General features: G+C 41.1%; 1 protein-coding gene across 1 annotated transcript in view; it reads left to right on the top strand.

Annotated features, from left to right (window-relative positions):
• LOC124034383 (nuclear receptor corepressor 2-like) overlaps positions 1-13,493 on the top strand; it is a 183,935-nt gene that overhangs the window by 41,998 nt on the left and 128,444 nt on the right. Inside the window, 2 exon segments of the mRNA XM_046347510.1 lie at positions 4,136-4,331; positions 5,126-5,238. Of these exon segments, the coding sequence (XP_046203466.1) occupies positions 4,227-4,331; positions 5,126-5,238 (218 nt within the window). The 5' untranslated portion in view covers positions 4,136-4,226.

The following is a 13,493-nucleotide window of genomic DNA, read 5'->3' on the forward strand; positions in this document are numbered from 1 at the left end:
TTTTTCCATAACGTATTTGAGCCAATTAAGGAATATCAACGTAACTAATGACATTATAAGCAATAATTATTGCGACATCAAGTAATAAACTAATTTGAATGTTGTAATAGAGAACTCGCCAAATCATTTCCCATCGGTGGATGTTGATTTAACTTGTTTGACTGCTATTATTAAGCAATATGGCACGAGTGGGTATGATATATGGCCAATATACCTTGGCTAAGGGCTGTTCATTAGCATGACGCAACACGGAGTGTCTGGCCACAGCAGTTAGTCGTGGTAGATTGGCTATCATAAACCAGATGTTACCACTAGAAACCGTTATAAATGGCTTATTTGCAAGATTGACTTGACATTTGAATAGGCATAGGCTACATACTAAAATCTGGGTTCATGATTGTAATTAAACTTTTCCATGGTTTGCTTGATAGATGCAGATAGCCTGTAGCCCCTGATTTGCCTACATCTTATTTCAGGTGGTCTATAGTAGCCTAGGAAAGATGTAAACTGAACGAGTTAGCAGCTTGCTTAGCTCAAATTAACAGAATAATTTTTTCAACATGACTAGCTTGGCGATTTCGAGACAAGAAGTGCTTGTTTTCCCCAATAGCCTGCTGCATTAGGCTACTGAGGAAGGGGTCATAATTTCAATCACTGAATTAAATATTAATTATATATATAGTACCAGTCAAAAGTTTGGACACCTATTTATTTAAGGGTTTTTCTTAATGTTTTAAATGTTCTACATTGTAGAATAAATGACGACATCAAAACTATGAAATAACACATGGAATCATGTAGTAACCAAAAAAAGTGTTCAACAGATCTTAAATATAAAACAAAATATGTTTTATATTTGAGATTCTTCAAAGTAGCTACACTTTGCCTTGATGACAGCTTTGCACACTCTTGGCATTCTCTCAACCAGCCTCACCTGGAATGCTTTTCCAACAGTCTTGAAGGAGTTCCCACACATTCAAAGCACTTGTTGGATGCTTTTCCTTCACTCTACGTTCCAACTCATCCCAAACCATCTCAATTGGGTGGAGTTTGGGTGATTGGGGAGGCCATGTCATTTCATGCAGCACCCCATCACTCTCCTTCTTGGTCAAATAGCCCTTACACCGCTTGGAGGTGTGTTGGGTCATTGTCCTGCTGAAAAACAAATGATAATCCTGTTATTTACAGTTAGGAACAAATTCTTATTTACAATGATGGCCTACCCCTACTCCCAACCAATACCGGATGTGATGCAGCCTGGATTCTAACTGCAGTGACGCCTCTTTCACTGAGATGCAGGGCCTTAGACCGCAGCTCCACTCGGGATGGCATATCTCTGCAGAATGCTGTGGTAGCCATGCTGGTTGTGTACTTGAATTCTAAATAAATCACTGACATTGTCACCAGGAAAGCACCCACACACCATCACACCTCCATGCTTCACGGTGGGAACTACATATGCGGAGATCATCCGTTCACCTACTGTGTGTCTCAGAGTGACGCCGGTTGTAACCAAAAATCTCAAATTTTGAATCATCAGACCAAAGGACAGATTTCCACCAGTCTAATTTCCATTGTTTGTGTTTATTGGCCCAAGCAAGTCTCCTTATTTGTGTCCTATAGTAGTGGTTTCTTTACAGCAATTGACCATGAAGGCTTTTTTCACGCAGTCTCCTCTGAACAGTTGATGTTGATATGTATCTGTTATTTGAACTCTGAAGCGTTTATTTGGGCTGCAATTTCGGAGGCTGGTAACTCTAATGAACTTATCCTCTGCAGCAGAGGTATCTCTGGGTCTTCCTTTCCTGTGGCGGTCCTCATGAGAACCAGTTTCATCATAGCACTTGATGGTTTTTGTGACTGCACTTGAGGAATTTTCTGGATTGACTGACCATGTCTTAACGTAATAATGGACTGTCATTTCTCTTTGGTTATTTGAGCTGATCTTGCCATAATATGGACTTGGTATTTTACCAAATAGGGGTGGTATACAGAAGATGGCATATTCTTGTCACAACACAACTGATTGACTCAAACTTAAGGAAATAAATTCCACAAAGTAACTTTTACCAAGACACACCTGTTAATTGAAATGCATTCCAGGTGACTAACTCATGAAGCTGGTTGAGATAATGCCAAGAGTGTGCAAAGCATGATTTGGTTGATAAAGTGGTTTATGTTAAAGTTTATGTTCAAACAGCTCTCGTGTGAAGTAGTGACCCGCGTCATACGTCTAGTTTCTTGAAACGGGTCATATATGTGGGAACTCCTTCAAGACTGTTGGAAAAGCATTCCACATGAAGCTGGCTGAGAGAATGCCAAGAGTGCAAAGCTGTCATCAAGGCAAAGGGTGGCTACTTTGAAGAATCTCATATATATAATATATATATTTTTTGGTTATTACATGATTCCACTTTTTTGGTTATTACATGATTCCATGTGTTATTTCCTAGTTTTGATGTCTGCACTATTATTATACGATGTATACCATAGTAAAAGTAAAAACCCTTGAATGAGTAGGTGTGTCCAAAATGTTTGACTACTGTATATGAACTGAATATGCTTGTCAACAACTTAATTAACTAAACTTGGCCATTAATATTTGCGTAGTAACACAAGGCTACAACAACAATACACTGAAGTTATAACGTATTTTAAAAATGTATTTGCAGGCTCCTGGTAGGCTACACAAGTGACACATTTGATTTGCAAAATCTCCAGTGATATAGTCATTTCAACATGTATTTATTGTATAAAATTGTAGCCTACATTAGCATATACAATTATAGACTACTTGATTGCCAAAAGATGCAAATGTATCATTCTCCAAAATTAATGTCAGCTTCATTGAGGATTGTTCCCCATAATAGAAGCACATGAGGGAGTTACATAACTTCAATTTCAAATGTCCACTTGTCATAATGTCAAGTTAAATAGCCTACATACAACTGGTAAAAAGTTGTCATGACGTCCTGCTCTGTCTTCTCTTACTCATGTGACTCAGTCAATTGCGTCCTGCAGTCTTGCTGCGGTGCTCTTTCAGCAAGAACGCCCCCCTCCACTCACTCAGCAACAGCCTTCCTCATTGCCTGATAGTCAGCAGCAGGAGACAGTGAAATAGATATATGGCATGGCGGCCGCGGTGCAACTTAGAAGAAGCCCAAAAACCCACCACCCGCGACCAATACATTTACACCCGTGATATTGTTTTCAAAGTAGCCCAATCGCAGGAAAACCACAGACATGGCAACCCTGGTTAGCGCATCAATTCAGGCTAGTTACTGCAATATGGATTTTTGTTCATATCGGCCAGCTCAACCTCAGGGGATCTGGTACTGTGAACACTCACCGCTTCAAAAAATCTCTGCTTTATAGGATATATGCTGCTGTGTTGTATATAAATCTATTTTCTCTCATTAATGTGTATTGTAATCGGTATGAAAACAGTAAGAGGATTATGCCTCTCTTCCCACTCCTTTTATTTTCATTTCTTAATCACCGTGAAGAATAGGAAATCTTGTCCATGAGCTCTTCCAATGTGGTTGTGGGGGAGAAGCCTACTCAAACAGCACAAAGCACTCGTCGTATCACTCCATTTTTAATCCATCTCTCAACCACACTAGAAGTGCACTCGCTGCCGTTTGGTGATATGTCCTTGGCGTTAAAACTTAACTGGTGTTGGAACATCCATACTTAGCATAGTGTAATTATTTCCCTATTAAACCCTGGGCATTAGGTTATCAACTAGCATTTTGACTTTGCCTAACTTTTCATAGACATAACGCCTCCAGTGCGAGGGACAGAAGGCCATTCAGTGTGTAGGCAGGCAGGTGTAAGATCTGCCATCAGGAACAGTGGAAATGTTAGTAGCTGCTGGAGAGAGGTGCTGACACTCTTATATCCAGGATGCACTGACACATTCATCTCGAGCTGGTGGCCAAATAGCATTTAACCCTTCTCAATCTACATACAGCGAGACAGATTATTATTGTTCTGCAGAAAGCTGATATCCGTGCCGAAGACTACCAAAACCCTTATAGGACGTATGACTTCAAACTGGCTTGATTTGGGTTGGTCAACTGTCCTGACTTGTATGTGATTAGTTTCTCATCATGCCGTTCTCTTCTCCCTACAGGTCACTGTCTACAGGACCAAACCCATGATGTACCTCGCCTGCTCTGCAGCCCCACCAACATCCAGTCTGTAGAGGAAGCGGCCGCACCAGCATGTCCTCCCACCCCCAGTCTGTGCCTCAGGGCCGGAGGGCTGTGGACATCCGCCACCTGCCAAACCCTGCCAGTCTACCGCTGCAGCTGGCACGGGCACACACGGTAAGAGCCCTGAAACTAGCTGGAGACAGGAACACTGGTACTTAGCGCCTTCACATGAAAGCTCGGTGTATAATGATTTACATGTAGATGTTACCTCGGCTCCCTTAGGTTAGCTGTCATTTTGTCAACAGAATTATCCTGCACCGAGTAACTACACTTTTGTGGCTATACTGTTATGCACACAAAGGATATGCCGCCCTAGAACCTGCTCCCTTATTAGATGTTTGAATTGAAAGTTAATGTTTTCATGGTGGAATCATTTTCTAGGTTTCTCCATTATGCCCAAATGTCTTCCCTCATTTCTTAATCGCCATGACTGTTTTTTGAACGGGTCAGAGGGATATGTGTCTTGTCTTCCCAGAAGAGGCACCTAGCTAGTAAGTAGGTTCATCTTGTGGCTTGACGTCCTGTGTCGGTGTGAGTTTCTCTCTCTGTTGTAAAGAGGGAATCCTAGGGTTACCCCCCCCAGGATCCCCACAGCTGCCCCTGCTTGTTAATCCCTTCACTCCCACTTGTCATCATGCTGAGGAGGAGATGAGGGCAGATGGACAGTCCACAACCCACAGTTAGTCCCATCAGCCTCAGCTCAGTGAGAGAGGCATATGTGTCGAGGAATGGCCACTCTCTCTCATATGTATGAGGTAAATGGAGAGAAAGGATGATAATGTAATGACCAGGAATGAAGAGCTAGATGGAGAAAGAAAATGAGAGAATGAGTGAATTAACAGAGGCACGCTACCATAGACTTGTCTCAGATTGGAAGATTTCTGGTGTGCTCTCCTCATGCGTTTCAGGATGTGGGACTGGTGGACTACCACCCTCACTCTCGGGACTACAGCTCACACCTGGCTCAGCCCCACCGCCGCCGGCCCTCTCTGCTGTCTGAGTTCCAGCCAGGGAATGAGAGGTACGTAGCGATCTACTACTGTACTAGACATGATAACACCCACCATCTGCTCTCGCTCAGGACCCAGGACCCCCTGGTTTCTTTGATCTCTCAGGCTTTTCTAGAAGCCTCTGTCACCTTTGCTCATCACTTTAAATCACTTTTTAACCCTTTGACGCGTCCGATCATGTATTTGTGATCATTGTTGAGTGGTCCCTGCAGCGTACCTTCGCAAATATCTGATTGGAACAGTAGCAACAGAACGTATGATGCAACAAACTCATCTAAACAGCATTGTTGTTTGAAAAGCATCTAAATAATGCTTTGTACTGATGGGAAATAAAGATCTTCAAGTTTATTCCTCAATTTTATATTTTATTGTGAAAGATACATGTGAACTTCATCATCCAAGCATCACAAGGAACACATCCACAGCCAAACTCATTCCATAAACCATTCTAAATAACCGGTTGCGCTGACAAAAAACTAAACATAAGTTAGTGATCTAACATCTATACTTGTTTACAATGTATCTCTGGTGCGCACAAGGGAGATGTAAAATTGTTTAGAAAAGAGATATGTGTCAGCTAAGCAACAGCAGCTAAATTCTTTGATTGCAGCCATATTTGTTTGACAATCAAAAACTCCCTAATCCCAGAATGCCATTCACTAATAAGACATAAAGAAACAAAGTCAAAGATGGCTGCTCCCAATGCCCCAAAAACATGGACTTAGTTTGACCACTTTTCAGCATATTACAAATCTTCAATGTACTTGTTACAGTATACACAAGATCCGGAGCACATTTCTTCTCCAAGTTGTTTACAGTTTTTTACAAATCACAAAGCAAATAATGTTATCACCTCACAGATCATCACCCTAAATACAAGTGGGAAAGCTAAACAGGGTTGCCAGATTTTGAAAAATCATTTTAGGGGGGTTTATTTCAAGTCCATGGAGAGTAGAAATGGGGGATGGTATAGTGGGGGGATTTGATGCAGGAAATACTGTGCATTCGGAAAGTATCCTCTTTCCACATTTTGTTATGTTACAGCCTTATTCTAAACTGGATTAAATAGTTTTTTCTCTCATCAATCTACACACAATACCCCATAATGACAAGTCGAAAACAGTTTTTTTGAAATTTGTGCAAATGTATAAAAAATAAAAACATCACATTTACATACGTATTCAGACCCTTTGCTATGAGACTCAAAATTGAGCTTAGTTGCATCTTGTTTCCATTGATCATCCCGCTTGGAGTTTGCCAAAAGGCACCTAAAGGACTCTGACCATGAGAAACAAGATTCTCTAGTCTGCTGAAACCAAGATTGAACTCTTTGGTTTGAATGCCAAGTGTCACGTCTGGAGGAAACCTGCACCGTTCTTATGGTGAAGCATGGTGGTGGAAAGCATCATGCTGTGGGGATGTTTTTTAGAGGCAGGGACTGGCAGACGCGCCAGAGCGTTCAGGACCTCAGACTCGGGTGACAGTTCAACTTCCACCAGGACAATGACCCTAAGCACATAGCCAAGACAACGCAGGAGTGGCTTCGGGACAAGTCTTTGAATGTCCTTGATTGGCCCAGCCAGAGCCCGGACATTAACCCGATCGAACATCTCTGGAAACACCTGAAAATAGCTGTGCAGCGACACTCCCCATCCAACCTGACAGATTGTGAGAGGATCTGCAGAGAAGACTGGGAGAAACTCCCCAAATACAGGTGTGCCAAGCTTGTAGCGTCCCAAGAGGACTTGTGGCTGTAATCACTGCCAAAGGTGCTTCAACAAAGTACTGAGTAAAGGATCTGAATACTTACAGTATCAGTCAAAAGTTTGGACACACTTACACACCTACATTGTAGAATAGTGAAGACAAACTATGAAATAACACATGGAATCATGTCGTAACCAAAAAGGTGTTAAACAAATCAAGATATATTTTGTATTTGAGATTCTTCTAAGTAGCCACCCTTTGCCTTGATGACAGCTTTGCACACTCTTGGCATTCTCTCAGCCAGCTTCACGCGGAATGCTTTTCCAACAGTCTTGAAGGAGTTCCCACATATATGACCCGTTTCAAGAAACTAGACGTATGACGCGGGTCACTACTTCACAGGAGAGCTGTTTGAACATAAACTTGAACATAAACCACTAATTTGCTTGACTAATGTTGGCTAGCTGACATTCAACCTGGTTGGTTAGCTACCTGCAGATTCTTGCAGGGTAGTGACGTCATGGGTTGAGATTATGGTTCATTGTTTAGCTAGCTAGCTACATGTCTTGACAAAAGACTCAATGCAAGTATTCATTTCAATAGAATGTCAATGCAACAACTGTTGATAGACATACTAGCTGGTGAATTTGCTCTGGTTATCTACTCAGATTTCAGACCCCGGGTAAGATAGCCTAGCTAGCTACATTTTCAGATATTACACGTTTCTAATTTTGAAAGTCTTTTTATTTCAGGTTAAAGTGTATTGCTAACTAGCGTTATGTGTATAATTTTATTATTCATATCTCAGAGCCATTTGCAGATTCATGCAGGGTAGTAACGTCATGAGTTGGGATTGTGGTTCATTGTTTAGCTAGCTAGTTAGCTACATGTCTTAAAGACTCTCATCTGAGTGTTTCAGAATAACTGATGAATTTACGAATGCTTAACCCAGTTGAATATGGCCGCTGTCAGTAAATGTCAGCAAAATTGAGTCATTAAATTGTTGCCAGCAGCACAGTTAGTCACCAACGCTCTGTATGACATGAAAACAGCCTAACCTGCTCTGCTAGGGGGAGTAAAATGGTCACTGAGCTGTTCTCTCATTTGTGTCTGGAAGTATCTAGCAAGTTAGATTGTTTTTTAAAATTGATACATTTTGTATTATTATTATGAACCAAACAAATACAAAAACAGAAATATACAAACAAGAGTACATAAACCTAAGACGGGGGTATAAGATATCAAGATGGTACATTTTCAATTTGTCAAAAAAAAGTTGTTTTTACACTTACTGATAGAATTGAAATATTATTTAGAAATTAATAAATACATTTAGAAATAATGTGAAGAAGGGTTTGTTCTCTGCCCACTGAATTTTATGGATAAAGAATCTGCCATGAAAAATAAACAAATAAACAATGGAAGTTAAATCAGGGTCCATATAATTTGGATCAAAATAAAACAATATCAGTCTTTCAAATTAACATTAATAGTAGTAGTAGTAGTTAAAAAATAAAAATAATTATCTTCTAACTCAGTCCAAACTCATCGGACATAAGAACCGTTCCAAAATAAATGGCCGGGAGTCTCTAGCTCACAACAATTAAATACACATTTGTTATCAGTAGCTATTTTGAATCTTTGTATAATAGTCTTTACATGGGCGCTTGACTGCTGCTGTTATTACAGAACACTCAGATCAACCCTTAGAGATGGGTGGGGCTGAAGCTTAAGAGAGTGTGAACGATGCTGAATGGCTGTCGAAGAAGTCCCAAAACATTCAAAGGCCATTTTCTCAAAAGTGAGTCTACAAGTTTATCAACTTTTAAAACAAAATTACTTTCCCCCGTTGTTCCTTAACTGTAGTGTATGATATACCATTTACACTTTTTATGACACAAGTCATTTTCCCAACAACTATCTACAGACAGATTATTTCACTTATAATTCCAGTTGGTCAGAGGTTTACATACACATAGTTGACTGTGCCTTTAAACAGCTTGTAACATTCCAGAAAATGTCATGGCATTAGATGCTTCTGATAGGCTAATTGACATGTGTACCTGTGGATGTATTTCAAGGCCTACCTTCAAACTCAGTGCCGTTTTGCTTGACATCATGGGAAAATCAAAAGAAATCAGCCAAGACCTCAGATTTCTTTTTGTAGACCTCCACAAGTCTGGTTCATCCTTGAGAGCAAATGTCTGAAGGTACCACGTTCATCTGTACAAACAATAGTACGCAAGTATAAACACCATGGGACCGTGCAGCCATCATACCACTCAGGAAGGAGATGCGTTCTGTCTCCTAGAGATGAACGTACTTTGGTGCGAAAAGTGCAAATCAATCCCTGAACAACAGCAAAGGACATTGTGAAGATGCTGGAGGAAACAGGTACAAAAGTATCTATATCCACAGTCAAACCAGTCCTATATTGACATAACCTGAAAGGCTGCTCAGCAAGGAAGAATCCACTGCTCCAAAACCGCCATAAAAAGGCCAGACTACAGTTTGCAACTGCACATGGGGACAAAGGTGGTACTTTTTGGAGAAACGTCCTCTGGTCTGATGAAACGAAAACTAGAACTGTTTGACCATAATGACCATCGTTATGTTTGGAGGAAAAAGGGGGAGGCTTGCAAGCCGAAGAACACCATCCCATCCGTGAAGCACGGGGGTGGCAGCATCATATTTTGGGGGTGCTTTGCTGCAGGAGGGACTGGTGCACTTCACAAAATAGATGGAATCATGAGGCAAGAAAATTATGTGGATATATTGAAGCAACATTTCAAGCCACATCAGTCAGGAAGTTAAAGCTTGGTCGCAAATGGGTCTTCCAAATGGACATTGACCCCAAGCATACTTCCAAAGTTGTGGCAAAATGGCTTAAGGACAACAAAGTCAAGGTATTGGAGTGGCCATCACAAAGACCTGACCTCAATCCTATAGGACATCTGTGGGGAGAACTGAAAAAGCTGGTGCGAGCAAGGAGGTCTACATGACTGACTCAGTTACACCAGCTCTGTCAGGAGGAATGGGCCAACATTCACCCAACTTATTGTGGGAAGCTTGTGGAAGGCTACCAAAAACGTTTGAGGCAAGTTAAACAATTTAAAGGCTATGCTACCAAATACTAATTGAGTGTATGTAAACTTCTGACCCACTGGGAATGTGATTAAAGAAATAAAAGCTGAAATAAATAATCCTCTCTACTATTATTCTGACATTTCACATTATTAAAATAAAGTGGTGATCCCAACTGACCGAAGACAGGGAATCTTTACGAGGATTAAATGTCAGGAATTGTGAAAAACAGTGTTTAAATGTTTTTGGCTAAGGTGGATGTGAACTTCTAACTTCAACTGGAAGACCGATTTGAGCTGGTCGGTCAAATATGCTGAGCACTTGTTGGCTGCTTTGTCTGCACTCTGTGGTCCAACTCATACCAAACCATCTCAATTGGGTTAAGGCCAGGTGATTGTGGAGGCTAGGTCATCTGATGTAGCACTCATCACTCTCTTTCTTGGTCAAATAGCCTTTCCACAGCCTGTAGTCATTTTCCTGAAAAACAAATGATCGTCCCAATAAGCGCAAACCAGATGGGACGGCGTATCGCTGCAGAATGCTGTTGTAGCCATGCTGGTTAAGTGTGCCTTGATTTCTAAGTAAATCACTGACCGTGTCACCAGCAAAGCACCCCCACACCGTCACACCACTTCCATGCTTCACGGTGGGAACCACACATGCAGAGGTTATCCGTTCACCTACTCTGCGTCTCACAAAGACACAGTGGTTAGAAATAGAATCTCAAATTTAGACTCCTCAAAGCAAAGGACAGATTTCCACCGGTCTAATGTCCATTGCTCGTTTTTCTTTGCCCAAGCAAGTCTCTTTTAGTAGTGTTTTTTTGTTGCAGCAATTCGACCATGATGGCCTGATTCACGAAGTCTCCTCTAAACAGTTGATGTTGAGATGTCTGTTACTTGAACTGTGTGAAACATTTGTTTGGGCTGCTATTTCTGAGGCAGTTAACACTAATGAACTTATCCTCTGCAGCAGAGGTAACTCTGGGTCTTCCTGTGGCTATATATATAGTCATGCTTTTTCTGAGGATGAGTCTTGATGAGTAGTTATGAATTATTTATATGCATTCCATGAATTTTGCATACAGAGGGTAGGCCTTGAGCACAGAGTCATTATTCTTCATCAGTTGATTGAAGTAGCCAATATTCCTGCATATGTTACCTGGGAAAAGTACAAGAGAACTAAAGTGTGAAGTATATCTTCAACAAACACTTTTCTCATGAGGTCAGCTGCAACTGGATTCTATTCGCAGTGCTGTGCATCAGTGTCTCCCCGGGAGGTCTTCATATATTAATTTGAATTAGTTCACTGTCTGTTCTCTCCTCTCCATCTTTCTTTGTAGTAGAAATGGAGGTCCTGTCTCCGGAGGTCAAGTGAGTTAGGCAACCCTCAGGAATGTTACGGGCACACATTGGCCGACACCAGATGGTCAGTGTGTGTGTAATGTGTAGGTAGCAGTGTGTGGCTAACAATTTGTGTGTGGCTGGCTGTGTCTTCCAGTATCAGTCAGACAGGATTACGGGCTCTCTGGGACTTTATTTTTTAAAGAACCTGCCCAGGGAGCATTGTGTTCTTCCTCAACCACTTCAGTTCTCTCTTTTGTCCCTTTTCTGTGTACAGTAGAGGACCACTAGTTCTGTCAACACATGAACACCACACTGTTCTCTCGCTCTTCCCAAGAGGACATTGATTAGCAGCCAATCCTGAAAAGTAAAACCCTGAGGGAATAACAGCCTATTCTCTGTGAACATGTTCTTCTTTCAGGGGGCATGGGTGAGCTGTGTGATTTTAGCAGGTAGTACCGTTGTGTTGTTCAATAAATAAAATATAATAGGACTTCATCTTATTAAGCTGTTATTAGAGATTACATTTCTTGTTTTCGTCAGTGATTAGCTGCAGGTTGTGCTGAGAGGCATCAGCTTGTGTGAGTCCCCAGTCAAGGTTTAAACTATCAGCATTCCTTCATTTGATCAGCATTCCTTCATCCATACCTTCAGGCTATGCTCAAACCCTTGCTTTTTAATCGCCTCCACTGTGATGATCCATTTGAAGAAAGAAGTTCAAATGCAGATTGAAACATGGTTGTTGTGGATGTTGTTTCAAAGCCCAACACAATGAAATGCACAGTGCTTTTTTAAGGTGATGATTCATTCAAAACATCCATATGCGTATTAGAGCTTCTGCATAGGCCCCATGAGCCCGGAAAAAAACAACCTTAATAAAAATGATGATTATGCCTTTATAATACATGACCTACCGCCTGTCCAACATCACTACTCTGGACGGCTCTGACTTAGAATACGTGGACAACTACAAATACTTAGGTGTCTGGTTAGACTGTAAACTCTCCTTCCAGACCCATATCAAACATCTCCAATCCAAAGTTAAATCTAGAATTGGCTTCCTATTTCGCAACAAAGCATCCTTCACACATGCTGCCAAACATACCCTTGTAAAACTGACCATCCTACCAATCCTCGACTTTGGCGATGTCATTTACAAAATAGCCTCCAATACCCTACTCAACAAATTGGATGCAGTCTATCACAGTGCAATCCGTTTTGTCACCAAAGCCCCATATACTACCCACCATTGCGACCTGTACGCTCTCGTTGGCTGGCCCTCGCTTCATACTCGTCGCCAAACCCACTGGCTCCATGTCATCTACAAGACCCTGCTAGGTAAAGTCCCCCCTTATCTCAGCTCGCTGGTCACCATAGCATCTCCCACCTGTAGCACATGCTCCAGCAGGTATATCTCTCTGGTCACCCCCAAAACCAATTCTTTCTTTGGCCGCCTCTCCTCTGCTGCCAGTGACTGGAATGAACTACAAAAATCTCTGAAACTGGAAACACTTATCTCCATCACTAGCTTTAAGCACCAACTGTCAGAGCATCTTACAGATTACTGCACCTGTACTGCACCTATAATTTAGCCCAAACAACTACCTCTTTCCCTACTGTATTTAATTAATTTATTTATTTTGCTCCTTTGCACCCCATTATTTTTATTTCTACTTTGCACATTCTTCCATTGCAAATCTACCATTCCAGTGTTTTACTTGCTATATTGTATTTACTTTGCCACCATGGCCTTTTTTGCCTTTACCTCCCTTCTCACCTCATTTCCTCACATTGTATATAAACTTGTTTATACTGTATTATTGACTGTATGTTTGTTTTACTCCATGTGTAACTCTGTGTCGTTGTATCTGTCGAACTGCTTTGCTTTATCTTGGCCAGGTCGCAATTGTAAATGAGAACTTGTTCTCAACTTGCCTACCTGGTTAAATAAAGGTGAAATAAAAAAATAAAAAAATATTACGCATGGCAGAAAAACATAAAACAAAACTGATTTTAAGATGTCTTTGAAACATAATTGGTTTAGCCTATACTCCAAAATTTGAGTTATTGCCTTTGAGTGTGTAGTGTATTATGCATACCAGATGGACTGGTTACCTTATGCTCCAACATTT

Source organism: Oncorhynchus gorbuscha, linkage group LG04, assembly GCF_021184085.1.
Source record: "Oncorhynchus gorbuscha isolate QuinsamMale2020 ecotype Even-year linkage group LG04, OgorEven_v1.0, whole genome shotgun sequence".
Classification (NCBI taxonomy): domain Eukaryota; kingdom Metazoa; phylum Chordata; class Actinopteri; order Salmoniformes; family Salmonidae; genus Oncorhynchus; species Oncorhynchus gorbuscha.